Genomic DNA, 16,851 nt, shown 5'->3' on the forward strand with positions numbered 1-16,851 from the left:
CTTCTTTAGGGTGGGAGGGTGGTGCTCCCATTCCGTGATCCACGGCAGCATTGGGTCCTGCAACCCGACTCTACCGTGGATCACAGAGGGAGAGAGCTCCTAGGGCCCTCCAAACATGGACAGTGCAGGCTTCAATAAGCCCCCATGCACACCCCACCTACCTCTCCAATCAGTGTGAATACTGTGTGCGCTGTGTAGTCATGCCTGCCATCACCCAAGATGGCAGCAGGGGCTTCCCTAAGGGGCTGAGGCCCGCTGCTGTCTTGATTGATGGCAGGCATGTGTGCTATGTGTGCATGTCATTCACATGACATGAGAGGTAGGTGGGGCGCATGCGTGGGCTTATTAGCCCTGTGTCACCTGAATGGTGTGTGTGTTGGGCTACAGTGCTGCAGGCCTAGGGCACACTGGTGTCCAAGGGCATAGTCATGGCTGGTGCCAGCCCTGTAAATTCTTCTATAATAAATAATATGAGTTACATTTTTATCAGACTCTGTTTATTATTGTAAATGTCTTAAAGGAGATATCCCCAGCCTTTTTGAACCCCGGGGGGCACACACAGGAATTTAACAGTGTGTGGGCATTATAAATTACCCATTTCAAAGAAGACAACTGATAATGTGTTGGTTTAGAGGTTATGGATGATTAAGCAGTATATAAATGCTGATATATAGAAACCGCGCTTTTAGTGTTACAGCTCCAGCCGTCTGGAAACAATTATCAGCTGAAATCAAAACAGGGGCTGGTGTGATAATGTTTAGGTGCCTGCTGAAGATATTGTTGTTTAGGGAGGTTTTCCCTGGGGTGTAACCCAGTCATTTATGGAAAATCAATTTTATATCTGATGGAATTGTTTTGCTATTTTTAGTTTTTTTTCTGGATGGATTTATTGTTTTTAGAGCTTGTCTTTGTCTGTTTTATTCTGTTTTTTAAATTATGTACACTGCATTGATGGTGTTACGCGTAAAGCAGTCTATAAATTTGTTTAATAATGATTATCAATTTTTCTAACATGCATGCGTGCTTTGTCTTGTTTCTCCGTGGATTTAGTCTAAACAGCGTACTTCCAACAATCATCTCCCTCAAACCCGAGTTCAGGATGGCTTGAAGATGCGGGCCTCTGTCCGGATGTCACGATTCTTGGAGTCTTGGGGGGCAGCCCGACCTTTTGCTCATCTAAACCATAGAGAGAGTGTGAGCAGTGAGACATCTGCACCAAACAGAAGACATAGGAAGGTGATGCTCTGTATCTCTTTTTTTCTTTTATTTTGCCACCAATGTTAAGAGAAAATGTGGTGGTGAACAGCATAAAACCACCAATTAGATTGCATTCATAATACAAATACAAAATACATGTTTTCATAGCAAAAGTGAGAAAAGCTCTTAATATCGTTTCACAGAGAATATCTGCTTTCCTCTGGTTCCTATTACCTTGGCAGTCTTGCAGATGACATGAGGTTTGTGCCCCTCAACCTGCCATTTTGTGAGCGGAAGTCTGGCCTAGTCCGTGCCCTACGTTATAGAAGCATAGACTGAGCCAACCATTTAATAGTCTTTCTCTGTTCTGGGAATCTCACAGACCAGGCTCTTCTATGCCATGCTTAACATACTTGGCTTGTTGAATTTGTTTATTTTATTTGCACATTTTAAGAGGGAGGAAGAAAACATTAATTCCCTACCTACCTTTCTCTCTTGCTTAGGAGATAGCTCTACAACTAGCAAGTCGACAGAGGACTACAGAGAGGCAAGTAATGCACTGATGTTATAACACACTTCAGGTTCTGTTGCATTGAGGTTATTTATTAACACCCCACTTTTCAGATTTGTGATCAATAAGGCAGGTAGCAAATTACAATACATAATTAAAAAAGCAAAAATAAAAAAGACGTGTAACAAACAGAAGTTAGAATGCTTACAGTTAATAACAAGCTTTTAAAGCTATCTGGAAGAGAATCGCTTTTGTCAAGTACCCGAATGGTCAGTGAAAATGGAGGGAGTTGAACGTCTTTGGTGCCCCTGTCAAAAAGGCCCTGTCCTGTGTAACCACCCACCAAACATATTGGCTTCCCATAGACATCTGGTTGGCCACTGTGAGAACAGGATGTTTGACTAGATGGGCCTTTGGTCTGATCCAGCAAGGCTCTTCTGATGTTCTCATGACAGTGGTGGGCAAACAGAACAAAGCCTCTGAGGGAGATCGTAATGAATGGATGGGTTCATATGGAGGAAAGCAATTCCTTTACCATCTGCAGTGGTCTAGTCAACCAAAATATTGGGGCTTTAAATAGAAAAAAATGTGTTTGCAGGGTTTAAAGGGCATTCATTCCCAGTCATATTTGGGAACTGCAAGCTGTACATTTCTTTATAGAAGTGAATTAATGAATTAATAGAAATGCATTATTAGAGTTCAGTTTTTAAGAGTACGGTTAAAAAGGGGCAAGCCATAGCAGAAAACATTTTGATAGAGATGACACAAGAGAGGGATGGAGAAAAGCTATTTCAGATTCTTACGCACCAATATCAAATATGGGATGTGTAATATTACTATGTATCTGTGACTTTACTTGTCCTGCATGCGCACTTGGCTATAAACATTTAATGACTAAAGAAACATATTAACGTTGTAGACTTCTTGGTCTGTGTGCTTCTCCTTGACTCAAGTAGAAATAGAATGCATATTAGTTTCTAGATTGTTGCATTAGACCTGATGGCGTTTTCTCTCTCCTTCTCTGTGCTATTTGACTTCAGATTTACTATTCTTGGTAAAGGAGTGCCCTCCTGAAGGTTTACATACAAATAACAACCACCACCATAATATATTTTTAATTGTTTTACCCAACACTAAGATTGTCACCTTTTGTATTCAGTTCTCCCCCCCCCCGCCCCAAAGTCATCAACATCCTCCAAATAAAATGAAATTATTGGGTGGAAAGTGAGTAGGTGCGGGAATGGTTAGCCACACCTCCCTTCACTGCCTCTCCACTAAAAATTACCCCTTCCTCCCAAAACAGATTTTTTTTTAAAAAAACGAAAGCAATCATCAGTGTTTCATTACACACATCTGTGTATAATGCACAGTTAGGCTGAGAAAAAAGTTATTGGGAGGTAGGAAAGGTCTATCAACTTTAACTGCTGTATAATAGCTAGATGGAGCCGTGTCCCAACAGCAGTATACCCCTGAAGATCTCATGCTGTGAACAGGTAACAGGAGAGGGCATGTAAATCCCATTGGTATGCTTCTCTGGCAAACTGTTGCAAAACAAAATGCTGGACTAAATGCTTATCAGAGGCACTTTTGTCTATGTGCAGCTAAGCTCTGGTGAAGACAGACATGTGGCTGGAGAAGTGAGCAAAATGGTTTGAGTGGTGTGCGTTTCTCCTGTGCTCTCTTTCTCTCTCTCTCTCTCCCTCCCCACACTTTACTCTGTTGTCACTTTACTTCCCCAGTGTTCAGGCTGGTGTGGTTCCTTTCATTTCCTCCCCACCCCACTCCACTTCATGACCAAAAATGTCGGTGCTCAAGCAGACCGTCATCAGTTTGAGCTCTTGGTGAGCCAGAGGAGGCAAAGAGGAGAAAACCACAGCTCTTACTAATTTGCTTCCTCCCTTCCCAGTCACTCATCTCTCTCTTCCCCCAGGCTCCTATGAGGAGCCAGGTAGCAGAAGCATAATTAGGGATGGGATTTTCTGAAAATCTTGATGTCAAACTTAATCTGCACAGATTTTTTTTCTAATTCCTGTCTTACTGCTTTATCTCAACGATAAATGTCTCTTCCCTCCCCCCTGCCAAGTTCTGCTAAAAATGTGAACAATTCTCTTGTGCATATTATGGTGCGTATAATATTATACATATATACACTCCTGGTTTCCTAAAGTAAATAAAGCAAAGGTAGATATAAAAATGCATTCATATTTGTATATATAATGTAGAAATATAGTTCAGCATGAGGCTTGACTCTGTTGTATATATTACATACACTGTGTGTGTTTTTATATAGTTTTGCATATAATTAGTTGGCCTTTTTAAAAAGCAAAAACAAGCCAACAGTGCGCAAACAGCTGTGACATACGCAGATGCTCAGTACAAAAGGCAATTAGCAAACTGATACAAGCAGACCTCAGTCAGGCTAGAACCCCCAGATTCCGTGTATAAATTGGTTTAAAATGGATCCTTAAACACGAATTTAGCTGGGAACGAATCAAGCAACATGAGACAAAGGCTGGGCAAAGAAGAGTGCCCTAATCCTTAGGACCCTTCCATCATCCATTCCTAGACTATGGGCCTGTGTATATAAAGCTGCTCTTCAACACCAAACAGACAGATCTTCAATTGCTCTTATTGTTTGAGTGAGCAACAGGCAGATGGAAACATTATTCCATGCTCATTAGTTGTTTTTTAAGTGCTCCTAGTCTGAATAAACAATTCAATTGTTGGGCCTTCAGACTTTTTTAAGAAGTTGACACAGTTTTTCAAAACAAACTAGAGATGTTTGTTTTTATTTTGGCAAACCTCTGAAGACAGACAGCTATAACGATAGTCTTATTTGATTGCTACTAACTATTGTACTAGACCTGCTGTATTACATCACATTTATCTCTCCTCTCTTTTCCTTGTGTATGTTACTGTGGATGGATCTAGACAAGAACAATTATGTCCTCCTTCAATTGTGAACTATAAGTGAGTTCCTTTTTCCTCCTTGTGTGTTCTGTGTATCATGGAAAAACTGGATATTTCTTTGCTATATTCCTCCCCCCCCCCCAACCCGGAAACTATTTTTTGGTGGATGAAAAATATAATGACATTTATTCATGCTTGTCTTGTTCTTCATTGTTATTTGACTTTCCGTGAGCATCTGTTGTTGATTTCTCACTTGAGTTTAACACTTTGTTTTGAAATGTGGCTGTGTAAGTTGGGCCTTCCTCTTTCAACAAGCCTTTTAAGTAGAGACCTTATCTCAGTCTGCATCGGTGCTGGAATTGCTTTTTAAGATGTTTTTATTTAAAGATGTTTTTAATATGTTTGTTTTTAATATGTTTTTAAAGATGTTTTGTTTTAATATATTTTAAAGTCTTTTGTTTTTAAGATGTTTTAAAGTGTGTTTACTGTTTTTGTTTGCTGCCCTGGGCTCCTTCTGGGAGGAAGGGCGGGATATAAATGTTGTTGTTGTTGTTGTTAATAATAATAATAATAATAATAATAATAATAATAATAATAATAATGCAAAATGTTGAAGTGTGGAGTGCTTCTAGGATGCCAGCCAGCCGGCCATGCCCTCTTCCAGGATACTACATTCAAATCTCCTTCCTTTATGTTTATTCTCCTAAAGATTTTTTTTGTACTTCTGCAAACCTTGGGTATCACGCTCAAGCCAGCGGCCACCACCATATCTTATGGCAGTAAATCCCATTAGTCAGAGGTAGGGCACCTGTGGCCCTCCAGGTGTTGCTGGACTCCAGTTCTCAACAGCCCCAGCCAGCATCAATGGTCAGGGGTGATGGGAGTTGTAGTCTAACAACATCTGGAAGACCATGAATTCCCCATGCCTGACTAATGGGATTTTCTAATGGGATATGGTAGTGGCCACTGGCTTGGATAGCTTTAAAAAGGGGGTTAGGAAATTTCATGGAGGAGGGAGAGGCTATCAATGGCTACTCGCCCGATGGATATATAGCACATCCATGCTCAGAGGCAGTTATGCCTTTGAAATAACACTTGCTAGGGAGCTACAGTGAGAGAGGGCTATTGCCATCATACCTTGCTAATGGGCATTTGGAGGCATCTGGTTGGTCACTGTAGGAATAGGGTTCCCGGACAGATATTGGGTGTAGATTTTAGAGGTATTGTACCCAATGGTCATAACTGCCATTTAAAACTTTTCCTTGTTTGTTGATAATAGTCCATTTGACTTGGGCACTGGACTTTTGGGGGGCTTGGCACAAGGTCGTGATGCCCCCAACACCCCTCATGTAGCCACCAGGGGCTTAAATAGGTCCAGCTGCCCTACCTCCTGCATTGCTGCATGAATGTGTTAGTGCACTGCATGCGCATGCAAACCTGCCATCATCCAAGATGGTGGGGAGGGTGTCAACCCCTTACTCCACGCAAAAAATCACACCCCACACAGCCCCCCCATGCAGCTGGTGTGGGCTTAAATAGGCCCAGCTGCCCCGCCTCCCATGTTTCCATGTCAGTGCACTAGCATGCTGCATGTGCATGTCTGCCATCACTCAAGATGGCAGCAGGGACATCAACACCCTATACCCCAGGCTGCAAATCCCAATGCTGGGATCTCAGAGCTCCATCCTCCAATCCTATAGATTTAGGAGGTACCTTTCTGAGCCACAGGTGCTGTCAGGCCCATGCCTGACTTGGCTGCCCACTGGTGCCAGGCATGCTTAGAGGGCACAAGAAAAAAAAGCTGAAACCCAGACAATCTTGCTGATTCCACAGTGAAAGCTTCTGAGATTGCAGCAGACATTGCCCACAGACCTTAAAGCACACATTAGCAGCCATAAGAGCTAGGACTGTTTTGAATCTTGAAAGCCAAGATTCTTAGGAATCTGGACTCTGCACCCAATATTTTGTGCCACTTTTCTGGAATCACAGAATATACTGAATTTTATACTTAATAATTCTGTAATTCCATTAAAAGTTATTGTAATATGAGATGGCTACTTGGAGTGTCCCTGGATGTGTATGTAATATAATATAATATAATATAATATAATATAATATAATATAATATAATATAATATAATATAATATAATATAATATAATATAATATAATATAATATAATATAATATAATATAAATGTGGTCAGGCTAGTGAAATAGCTGCACTGTATTTATATCTAAGCAATACTTTGAATACCTTTGGCCTTTCTATTTTTAATTGGCCAGAATACATTTCCAGTTTCGCTTCTACTAATGTAGGTAACAGTTATGCAGTGCACCCTTCCTCCTGCATTTTTAGGGATCGCTCCATTTGATGATGTTTTTCTGTGTGTCACCAGGAACACCTCTCAGAAAGGAAGGATGGAAGAAGAAATTAATGACAAAATGATGTCAACCATCGAGGGCCTCAGCTCAGCCAAGTATTGACACAACTCCTCTCTCTCTCTCTCTCTCTCTCTCTCTCTCTCTCTTTTACAGAGAGAATAGGCTCATTTGCTGGGGGTGGTGTGGTTATGGGGGAGAAAAGTCCTCAGTGCTTATTTCCTATAATGCAAAGGTGGAGAAATGGAAATGGACTGTCTTCAAGTCGATCCCGACTTATGGCGACCCTATGAATAGGGTTTTCATGGTAGGCGTTATTCAGAGGTGGTTTTACCATTGCCTTCCTTTGAGGCTGAGAGGCCCAAGGTCACCCAGTGAGCTTCATGGCTGTGTGGGGATTCGAACCCTGGTTTCCCAGGTCATAGTCCAGCAGCTTAACCAATACACTACACTGGCTCTCTGCAAAGGTGCAGACCTACATAGAAATCTTGCCCCTTCATCATTAAAGTTTGCGGATGTGTGAACATATTCCTCTCTGCCACTTTTTTGGCAGAAGTGACCCATAACATGGAAAATAGGTTTTGGGGTTAAGCCATAGAAGCCTTGCACCTTTGCATAGGTTTTGGAATCAGAGTGCAAAAAACACAGGTCGGAAATGAAAATAACTGGAATGACCCTGTGTTGAAAACACAGCTAGCAGCTGTTTAATGCTACATTTCAACTACGAAATCTTCATTTGGCTTCAGCTCTGGAGAAGAACAAAAAATAGAAAACTGGAAGTGAGTTTGATAAAACAGGAAATTGAGAAATGTTCTCCGTGACATGGCTATCAGTAAGGAGGCGTGTTACTCCAAGGCCTTCAGAGCACTTCTGGAACCAGGGAGCCATTGGAGTTCAAGATAAGTCTAATCTTTAGGTTAACACAACACAGACGTCAAGGGACCAGAGGCTTCACACGACTCCCTGCTGTTTCATGTCTTTGGCAATAGTAGATAAGAAATACAGTTTTTGAACAATTGCACAATGCAAACTTTAAACTATACAAATGGAATTCTGCAGATTTGTGTGAGAGCTCTTCCCAGCTGGGCTCCTGATTCTTTCTTTGTAGCCCAGCCTTGAATTCAAATCAGGGCTGCAAAGGAAGATTCTTCCTTTAGTTCAAGATGAGGCTGCAAAGATTCCCCACTTTCAGCAGGGATTGACTCCAATCAGAAACTCCCAAGGAAAAGCCGTTCTTTCTGGCATTGAATTTGGTGCTAAATTCAATACACACTGTATTCAAGCCCTGGTTACAGAGGAACAATATGGAGCACATCCCAAGGCCTTTGATTGTTCCTCAGCAGATGGATGTGTCCGGAGAAGCACTGCCTCAAGGATCAAATTAAGAGCAGGCTGGAGGTCCCTATCCCTGACTTACAATAACAATACACTTGGTCCTTTAGAGCATTCAGAGCCCTTTATTTATGTTAGTAATTTTCACAACAATAATCTTGTAAGGTAGTTCAGTATTGTCCCTGTGTTGTAGATGTTGGGTGGGGCCCAGCCTGGGTGCTTGTGTTTCTGAGACTGCCTGGTGAGTTGATGCATTGATAAAATCTGAATAGGGGGGATTTATGAGTCACAGCTATTCTCAGACATTTTTGCTGTATCAGCTTTGGGGAGGCCAAGTTACCATTTAACGTTTCCCCCTTGCTATGTTCTCTCATTTCTGTATGCATGTTTTCAACAGCATTTTTTTTCCAATGTAGACCTTGGTGTGGTAAAAAAGACGACTTCCGTGGACTATGTGGGTTTTTGCTGTGTTTTGTAGAAATGGAACTTGAGAAAGAGGTAAGAGATGAACAGACCTTAGAGGAATGCTTTAAAAAAGAGAAAAAGTTTCAGAGCTTGAAAATGCATTCTTTCGGTTTGCAGTCTCAAAGTGAAGCTAACCCTGGTGGATCTAAATGTAACATGAAGTCTTGTGGCTTTCCTGTTTGTAAAATCTTGGGGGTTAGAAGGTGATGTGTGGCTCAGCTCCCTGGCTCTAAAACAGGAACTTCCTTGCATTCATCCTCCATCAGCACCATGGAGAAGCAATTTGATTCTTGCTTGGGGCAAGGTGCTACTGTATCTGGGAGGACATTTGGGTGGTATCACTTCTCCCTTGAGTTGTGGTGGTCCTAGTCTTTTTTCATTTGAACAGTGCCACCAGAGACTGATTTAGGGTGTGTTAAAAACTCTGTTTCTGATAAGACTACTCAGAGGCTGTTTAGTGTCTCTGCAATCCCTGCAAGAGCTGAGTAACTCCCAGCTAAGTAACTCCGAGTCATGGCTTTGCGGGACTTACCATGACAGAGTCTGTGTACATACCTTATATTTTAAAGCACATTCAAAGCACATCCCCAACCCCCAACCCCCAAAATCCTGAGAACTGTAAGAACTATTAATCTATTTTGCATCTATAGCTGATAGGTTCTGACATTCATTTCTTCTCTTATGACTAGAGCTTGCAAAAGTTAAACATTCTTCTCTTACGGCTAGAACTTGCAAAAGTTAAAAATTATACAAAGCATCCAAGAAGCTAGTCCTTATGAGCAAACCAAAATTATGTCAATCTGTGCTAAGGTCTTTGTTTTTGTTTTGTTGTTTCCCCTCTAGTATCGCACAATCCCTATTCCTAAACTGAGGGGTTATTTTGCCTGCGCCAGCGTTGTATTGCTGTGTATGTTCTTTGTGCAGATTTTCATAATGCCAAAGTAAGTGTTTTCCTTTTTAAATCTGCTATATAGGAATCTACTAAAGGGGTGCTTTAAGATTCAGACAGTAATGCTCCCCCCCCCGACTTAGTACCATGTCAAGATGGCTTTGCATGTTCAGATGAACAGTAGACCCCTTGCACATAGAAGAGTAGTAGCATTCTAGAAAGAAGGCAAGGGTGAACCTTTTTCCCTGGGATGCTGGCTTTCTGTGTGCAGTGACTTTTTGTGTGTGTAGTTATGGATGGTTATCTGAACATGCATCTCTCTGAAGCAGTACCATCCAGGAAAAAAGCTTTAATACTCAATTAACTAGCCCAAAAAGAGAGAACAGTGAAGTATGAAAATTGTTAGTTCTCTTGGCTTTTTCAAAACTTTTTCTAACAAATGAGAATTTTTGACAAAGGTTTTAGCACACCTCAATTAATGTTTGGTAGGGGGCATATTTCACCTCTGCTGAAAGACCAGTTGCCTTTGGCCTCTCTCCTAGCAAATGATATTCCATCAAGCTGCCAGAACAGTCTCCATTCCAGACATTTGCTATGAGATGTGTAACTTTTAAGAAATGGTGCCTGCTTTTTACCTCTTCCCTCCCCGTCTCTTTTTCTTTGTGTGTCATATTTTGATTGCAAATCTGGGGGAAGAGCAGAACTAATGCTTTAAATAAGATATCGGCTTTGCAATTTCATGTATACCCTGCTTTTCAGCTGAAATCAATTCCCAAGGCAGCTATAATTAAAATCCATGAAAAGTCTCTTCTGGGCCCTGGCAGTTGGGAATATAAGAAGCAGCCTTATAACAAGTTAGATTACTGGTCTATTTAGCTCAATATTGTCTTTGCTGTCTGGCAGTGGCTCTCCCAGCTCTACCTGAAGATGCTGGGGCTGACCTGGGACCTTCTATATGCAAAGCACATGCTCCACCACTGAGCTCTCCCTCTTCTCTTCAGAGGTAGAAGACTCCACAGACAGAGTTGGGAGTGGGCTCATGGTAAAGACAGCAAAGCTGTGTTTGCACCTGGTCAGATTGTTTGTTGTTACAGCCCTAGTACTGTCTACTCTGACCAGCAGTTGTCTCTTTGGGGTTGCAGGCAGAGATCCTTCCCATCTCTGCTACCCAAGTTCCTTTTAACAGGAGATGGCAGGGGATTGACCCTGGGACCTTCTGCATGCAAAGCACATACTCTTCCACTGAGTTACGGACCCTTCCCTTAGACAGAGTCCAGATGGACCTTCCTTTTCTAGATGGCAGGAAGGAATAAAGAGGTAGTATATGACTGAACATGCCTGTAACCAAGGAAATTTGCCTCATATCTTTTTGCTGCTAGGATATTACCTTTGGTAATATCCTGAGCTACCAGCCTTGCTAACAGCAGGCTAATGTAATGCTTTAAATAGACAGCATTCAAGAGAATGTAACAATTCAGGTTTGGGGAAAGTGCTGCTAAATTAACTTTGCAAGCTTGTAAGCAACTTGGCTATGAAAGGGATTATATCTTTTCCCAGGAGCTCGTGACTGTTGAATCATGAATGACTTTTCCCTTAATTCTGCATCTTCACTGCTTCCACCTTCTCCCTCCCTCCCTCCCTCCCCCCCTCCCTCCCTCCCTCCCCCCCTCCCCTTTCTCTCTTTCAGAACTCCGAAATTAGGAATTTCGTTTGGGGTTGTAGCAATCATAATGGGGCTTATTTTGTGTGTGTGTTTTGCTGGCGGCTGTTGGGTAAGTAAAAAAAAGAAAAGAAAAACAGAAGACCAAAAATGTCCAAAGCATTAGGCTCAAATTCATTTGGCTCAAACTCATTGGAGTTTAAGTTTGTTTATACAGTGGTATAAATGTACTACCGATCATGGTCCCGGGCTATGGTCTGAAGGCACATGAGGCCACCACCTTGCTGAAGCTAAGCAGGGCTGGGTCTGGTCAGTGCCTGGATTTGAGACCACTGGGAAACCACATGTATGCCACCTTGGGTGATGAAAGAAAGGTGCGGTATAAATGCAAGAAATAAATAAAACCTCCATGCACTATCTATATTTAATGATATTACCCTGGATCCTGTTGTTACTTGCCTTCAAGTCGATTATGACTTATGGCGACCCTATGAATCAGTGACCTCCAATAGCATCTGTCATGAACCACCCTGTTAAGATCTTGTAAGTTCAGGTCTACTTATAAGATCTGAACAGGGTGGTTCATGGATCCTAAGTACTGCTTAGTCCATGGGTGGGGAACCTTCTGTAACCTGAGGGCCACATTCCTTCATGGGCAAGTGGCATGGGCTTCTGAGAGCTGCATGCCAGAGATGGGTGGGGTCAGAAGCAAAAGTGGATGGAGCTATGGATGTGATGCTTCCCTTGGTACTGTAGGTTTCAACACATACACCCCCATATCTCTATCCTCCATCTAGGGAAACAAGATGGGTTATCACAGTTCAAGGACTCATTACAGCAAGGCAAAAGCACTCAAGGGGGGTGCAGAAGCATGGCCTGGGGTGGGGACATTGCTTGGGAGGAGTCCCGAGGACCAGATAAAGAGGCCTGGAGTGCTGCATTCAGCCTCTGAGCCTGAAGTTCTTCCCCACAGCTGGCTTAGTTTTATGCAAGTGTCTTGGACTAGACTGGTCTGATTGTTTTACTTTGCTTATGGCTTGGAGCCATTCTCCCTCCAGCTTTTATAAACATACAGAGTGGACATGCTGCTGCTCAAGCAAAAAGAGGATTAAAGCCCACTTTGGCTCAGGGCGCTGATTTCATGGTTCTTTCATCATGTTGGGGAAGGACCGTAGCTCAGTGGTAGAGCATCTGCTTTGAATGCATAAAGGTCCCACATTCAGTCCCTAGTATCTCTGGGTAGGGTTAGGAGAGGCTCCTGCCTGAAATTTTGGAAAACCACTGCAAGTCAGAGTGGACGGTACTGAGCTGGATGGACCAATGGTCTGACTATTTATATGGTAGCTTGCTATGTTACAGTGATCCATTGGACACATATAGCTTTCTTATCCCAGGTCAGATTATTGGTCCATCTAGTCTAATGTTGTCTAACACCACCTCTCTCTCTATTCTGGGGAGCAGAGTTAGGCCATTCCCAGCACTGAGACTTGAAGTACTCCAAGTTAGAGATGCTGGAGATTGAACGTGGAACTTCCTCCATGTACTTTGAGCCACTGACCTTTCGTCTCTTCCCACATGTGTTCCCCATGTCTTACTATTCACAATGGGTAGAGATACTTGTCTTGCAGTGGGTGATGATGTGCCCCTTTCTGCTACCCAAACCTATGTTACCAGTAAACAAAGTGTTGGAACAACTGGCTCTGCTGCATCGTGGCCAGTAGTGGCTGTAGAGGGAGAGAATGGCAAAACCCTTCCATTTTGAAAACTGTGTACAAGTGGTCACCTCCCATAAACAAAATATGTCAAATATTTGTGGCTGTAGCACAGGTGCGGGTAACCTTTGGTCCTCTGGATGTTGGTGAACTATGATTTCCATCATCCCTGGCCATTGGCCATGCGTTCAGGGGCTAATGGGAGTTGGAGTTCAATAGCATCTGAAGGGCCAGAGGTTCTCCACACCTGCTATAGCATAATTGTAGAAAAGGTGAAAAAAGCCAATATTACACATCTTGCTGTGCCTCTGTCTTGTTTGCAGAAATGCTGTTCGAAGAGATGGCCTCCAGCCCGCTATCTTCGCACTCTTTCTCAGAAAATGGAGACGATGCCAGCCATGAGACTACCACTGGCCACCATTGCAATAGGATCTCTGTTAATCATAGCTGTTTTTAATTTGGTAATTCCTTTTGCCAATCTTTAATATGGACTGTACAGTAACCCCACTTAGGCTACCTCAGGACTGCATCCAGCATTCTCTGTTTGCTAGTGCAAGGGCTCTTGCACTACTAGACAGGTGAGTTGTGATGTTGTGCAACAGAGGGATTCAGTGCAACAGTTGTGCTAGTGGAAACCTGTTGCACAACAGACTGCACAATCTTTTGTGCAACAAAGTTACCAGCCATCTGCTTATGCATTCTCTTGAGTAACAACGTCCTACTGGGCAAAACATTTTGCCAGCGGAACAAGTATAAATGTCTTTTAAGTTAATGCTATGTTGAATGCAGCCCTTGGTGATGATCCAGAAATTGTGAAAAGCTCTCAAGTGGACAAATTTGTAGCCACCCTCTTCGATATGTGAAAAACGTAGAGAATTCCCTGCCACAAGCTTGTGATGATGGCCAGTAGCTTAGATGGCTTTAAAAATGGGTTAGACATAGTCAGGCTGGGTAGATCTATCAATTGGCATCAGCCACAGTAGCGATATGTGTTGTGCTCTGGTCCAGTTGTAGATCCCACGGAGAAAGTGCAAGGCTGATTGAAGGTTGTTGGACCCTGGATAGCTCCGAGTGAGCAACTTGCTCTGACAAAAGTTGGGAGCAGACTGAGGCCTTTAAGCCTCTGACTCCAGGCTCTACCCTTTTCAGAGCCTTAGAGGGCCAACCCTCTGGCCTGAAGATGAGCACTCCTTCTCCATTCCATAGCTTCCTTCCTGCTGTGCTTCCTATGGCCCCAGACAGGTGACGTGTGGTTGGAGGCACCTGGTTCTTCAGGCTCAGAGGGAAGTGCCTGTCAGGGCCTGGGCTCTGGTGATCTGGGGAGATTCCTCTGGGGACACCTGTCCAACAGCTTCAGGTGCAAAGGTCTCCCTATGTTTAGCAGTCAGCTCCAAGCCCTGGATGTGACCTGGCTTCCCATCTGGCACCCCTGCACCCTCCGACTCCATGCCCAGATCACTGCTCAGTTCATGACACCATGAAACCCTCTGTATTCAGAATCACCATACAGTAGGGCCCCACACATATGGCGGGTTACGTTCTAGACCCCCGCCGAAAAGCGGAACTCTGTCAATAAAATGGTGCCCAACGCTCGAAAAATGCCTTAAAAGCAGAACAAGCGCCATATGAGTGGGGCCTTACTCTAATTGAAAGCTGCTGTATTAGCGGAACACCGAAAAGCGGGGGCCTGCTGTATCCCTTAGTGCCAGATCCTGGTGATGAGAAGGCTATTACCTTCATGTCTATATTGTGGGCTTCCCAGAGAGATCTGATTGGCCTTTGTTGTGAAGCAGGATGCTAGATTAGATGAACCTTTGGTGTGATTGAGCAGGTCTGTTCATATGTTTACTGGAGGGAGTGGAAATGTCAGTTGCAGTAGTTAGGACTCTTATCTAGTGTCCTTTGTAATAAAGTTATGTACCTGAATTCATAACTAGCTTTTAATGTTTTAATTAGTCCATGAACCAGCCCAATGGAAACTGTACTACACCACTTACCACCCCAGTGAGTAAAAAAAGCCATTGTTTGTTTGTTAGATTAATAGCTTTTGGCTTTAAGCTGACAAGCTTTCGTGATTTTTCATCTCTTGCTGAAAATGCAACACATTTCTTTTTGATTGCTGGTGCATGAACAATCTAGCTTTTCTATCTACTTTCTCTATAACACAAACTTTATTGCTATGTTCTTGCTGTCTTTGTATGTGTACAGTGCCTTAAGTATTTTATGATGCATATATACAAATATACAGTAATACCTCAGTTAATGATTCCTCCAAGAATGAAGCTCCTTTTAACAAAGGCTTTTTATAAAAGGTGAAACTGACTAGCTTTGCTTTGCAATGGATCCACTTTCAGGCCTGTGCCTTTGCTTTAAGGTGAAACTGGCCAGCCTGTGTCTTTGCTTTGCTTTCAATAAACTAATAAGCCTGTGCCTTTGCTTTGCTAGGGTGAAACTGACAAACATTTGTGTTTGCTTTGAATTAAAAAGATCTCTTGCTTTCTCCCAGGGCTGGGGAGGGCAGGATCCAGTACGATTCAGAAGGGGGTAGTAGTAGTAGTAGTGGGTGGGTACCCTTTAAAGCCTATGCTGAAGCTGCCCCCCCCCATCTATGGGCAAGTGTAGGAACCTATCCCTATTCTTTCCATGTTATTCCTACCTCTGGTACCAAAGTTTCTGTTAAAAGAAGTGATACCCAGGAACGCATCTACTTTGTTAACCAGGGTATTACTGTAATTAGATAAACAAATTATTTTATTTATTCATCACAATTTATTTACTCGGTTCGTCCATCCTGGAATTCTTCTGTTCCTAAATTATATCACAAGCCACTGACAGAACTTTGGCTAAAAAAGTGGTGGGGTTTTATATAAATCAAATGAAATTATCACTTGAGAGATCCCAGCTTTATGATCAAGATATCCTTGAACTGCTCCACTCTGAAAGATGTATTGGATTTTATCCAGCAAAGTCCTACTCAGAGTAGACCCACTGAAATTAGTGAACCTAGGTCAGTCATGTTCATTAATTTTAATGGGTCTTCTCTGAGCAGGGCTAGCATTGGATACCACCCATCATATTCAAGTCACAATAGTTTTGCCTCTTACTTAAACAACCACCGGACAATACTGTTGACTGATCATTTTGTTCTGCATGTTGATGGAATCTAGCCTACCACCCAAATAAATGATTGTGTGCTTTCTCCTCCCACTGCAAAACAAAACAGCTGGCAGGAAACTGTTCTTCTGGCAATGACAGTGGACTGAGTAAGGAGGCTATGACCTACTCTGTGAGTAATGTTGATGATTTAAAAATATAGGTTTAGACACATTGGAGAGAGTTGATATTTTAAATATATGTGCAAAAGGGGGTTGGTGATTTGCCCTGCCTTGCTCCTGGGTGCAGTAGCCTCTTGTGTCCTGTGAAAACAAGTCCTGAGAGTCCCCCCCCAACCTTTGGGAGAAGGGATTTTTGAGTGGGCCATTGGGTCTGTGCCATGAGAGGTAGTGGAAAAGCCACCTTGCTGAGTGTAGGAGCGATCCCTTGCTACTTTGGATCCAAACCATTGGGTTGCTAGATATGTGAAACATATCCGTAAGCCCTACTTGGATCTTTCTTTCTAACTGATCTCAGTTATGTGGAAAAAGAGCAATCTCATGGAGAGAAACACTTGAATAGGGCTACACATGCGTTCCTTTGCAAGCCTTCCTTGGGAGCAGCAGTGCTGAAGGGTGGGGTAGAAACATTTTTCAAGTATTGGTTAATTTTTTTAATAAACCAATTCCCTCCAATGTGTTT

General features: G+C 42.7%; 1 protein-coding gene across 4 annotated transcripts in view; it reads left to right on the top strand.

Moving 5' to 3' along the window:
- The window catches only part of ADCY7 (adenylate cyclase 7), a 115,567-nt gene that overhangs the window by 84,280 nt on the left and 14,436 nt on the right, over nt 1-16,851 (top strand). For all 4 annotated transcript variants that reach the window (XM_061594579.1, XM_061594580.1, XM_061594581.1 and 1 more), the window contains 10 exons: nt 1,051-1,236; nt 1,701-1,744; nt 4,640-4,678; nt 7,016-7,096; nt 8,747-8,828; nt 9,639-9,736; nt 11,372-11,456; nt 13,380-13,517; nt 15,013-15,060; nt 16,280-16,342. In XM_061594579.1, the coding sequence (XP_061450563.1) occupies nt 1,051-1,236; nt 1,701-1,744; nt 4,640-4,678; nt 7,016-7,096; nt 8,747-8,828; nt 9,639-9,736; nt 11,372-11,456; nt 13,380-13,517; nt 15,013-15,060; nt 16,280-16,342 (864 nt within the window). The remainder of the gene's footprint in view (nt 1-1,050; nt 1,237-1,700; nt 1,745-4,639; nt 4,679-7,015; nt 7,097-8,746; nt 8,829-9,638; nt 9,737-11,371; nt 11,457-13,379; nt 13,518-15,012; nt 15,061-16,279; nt 16,343-16,851) is intronic.

This window comes from Rhineura floridana, chromosome 13 (assembly GCF_030035675.1).
Source record: "Rhineura floridana isolate rRhiFlo1 chromosome 13, rRhiFlo1.hap2, whole genome shotgun sequence".
NCBI classification, from domain to species: domain Eukaryota; kingdom Metazoa; phylum Chordata; class Lepidosauria; order Squamata; family Rhineuridae; genus Rhineura; species Rhineura floridana.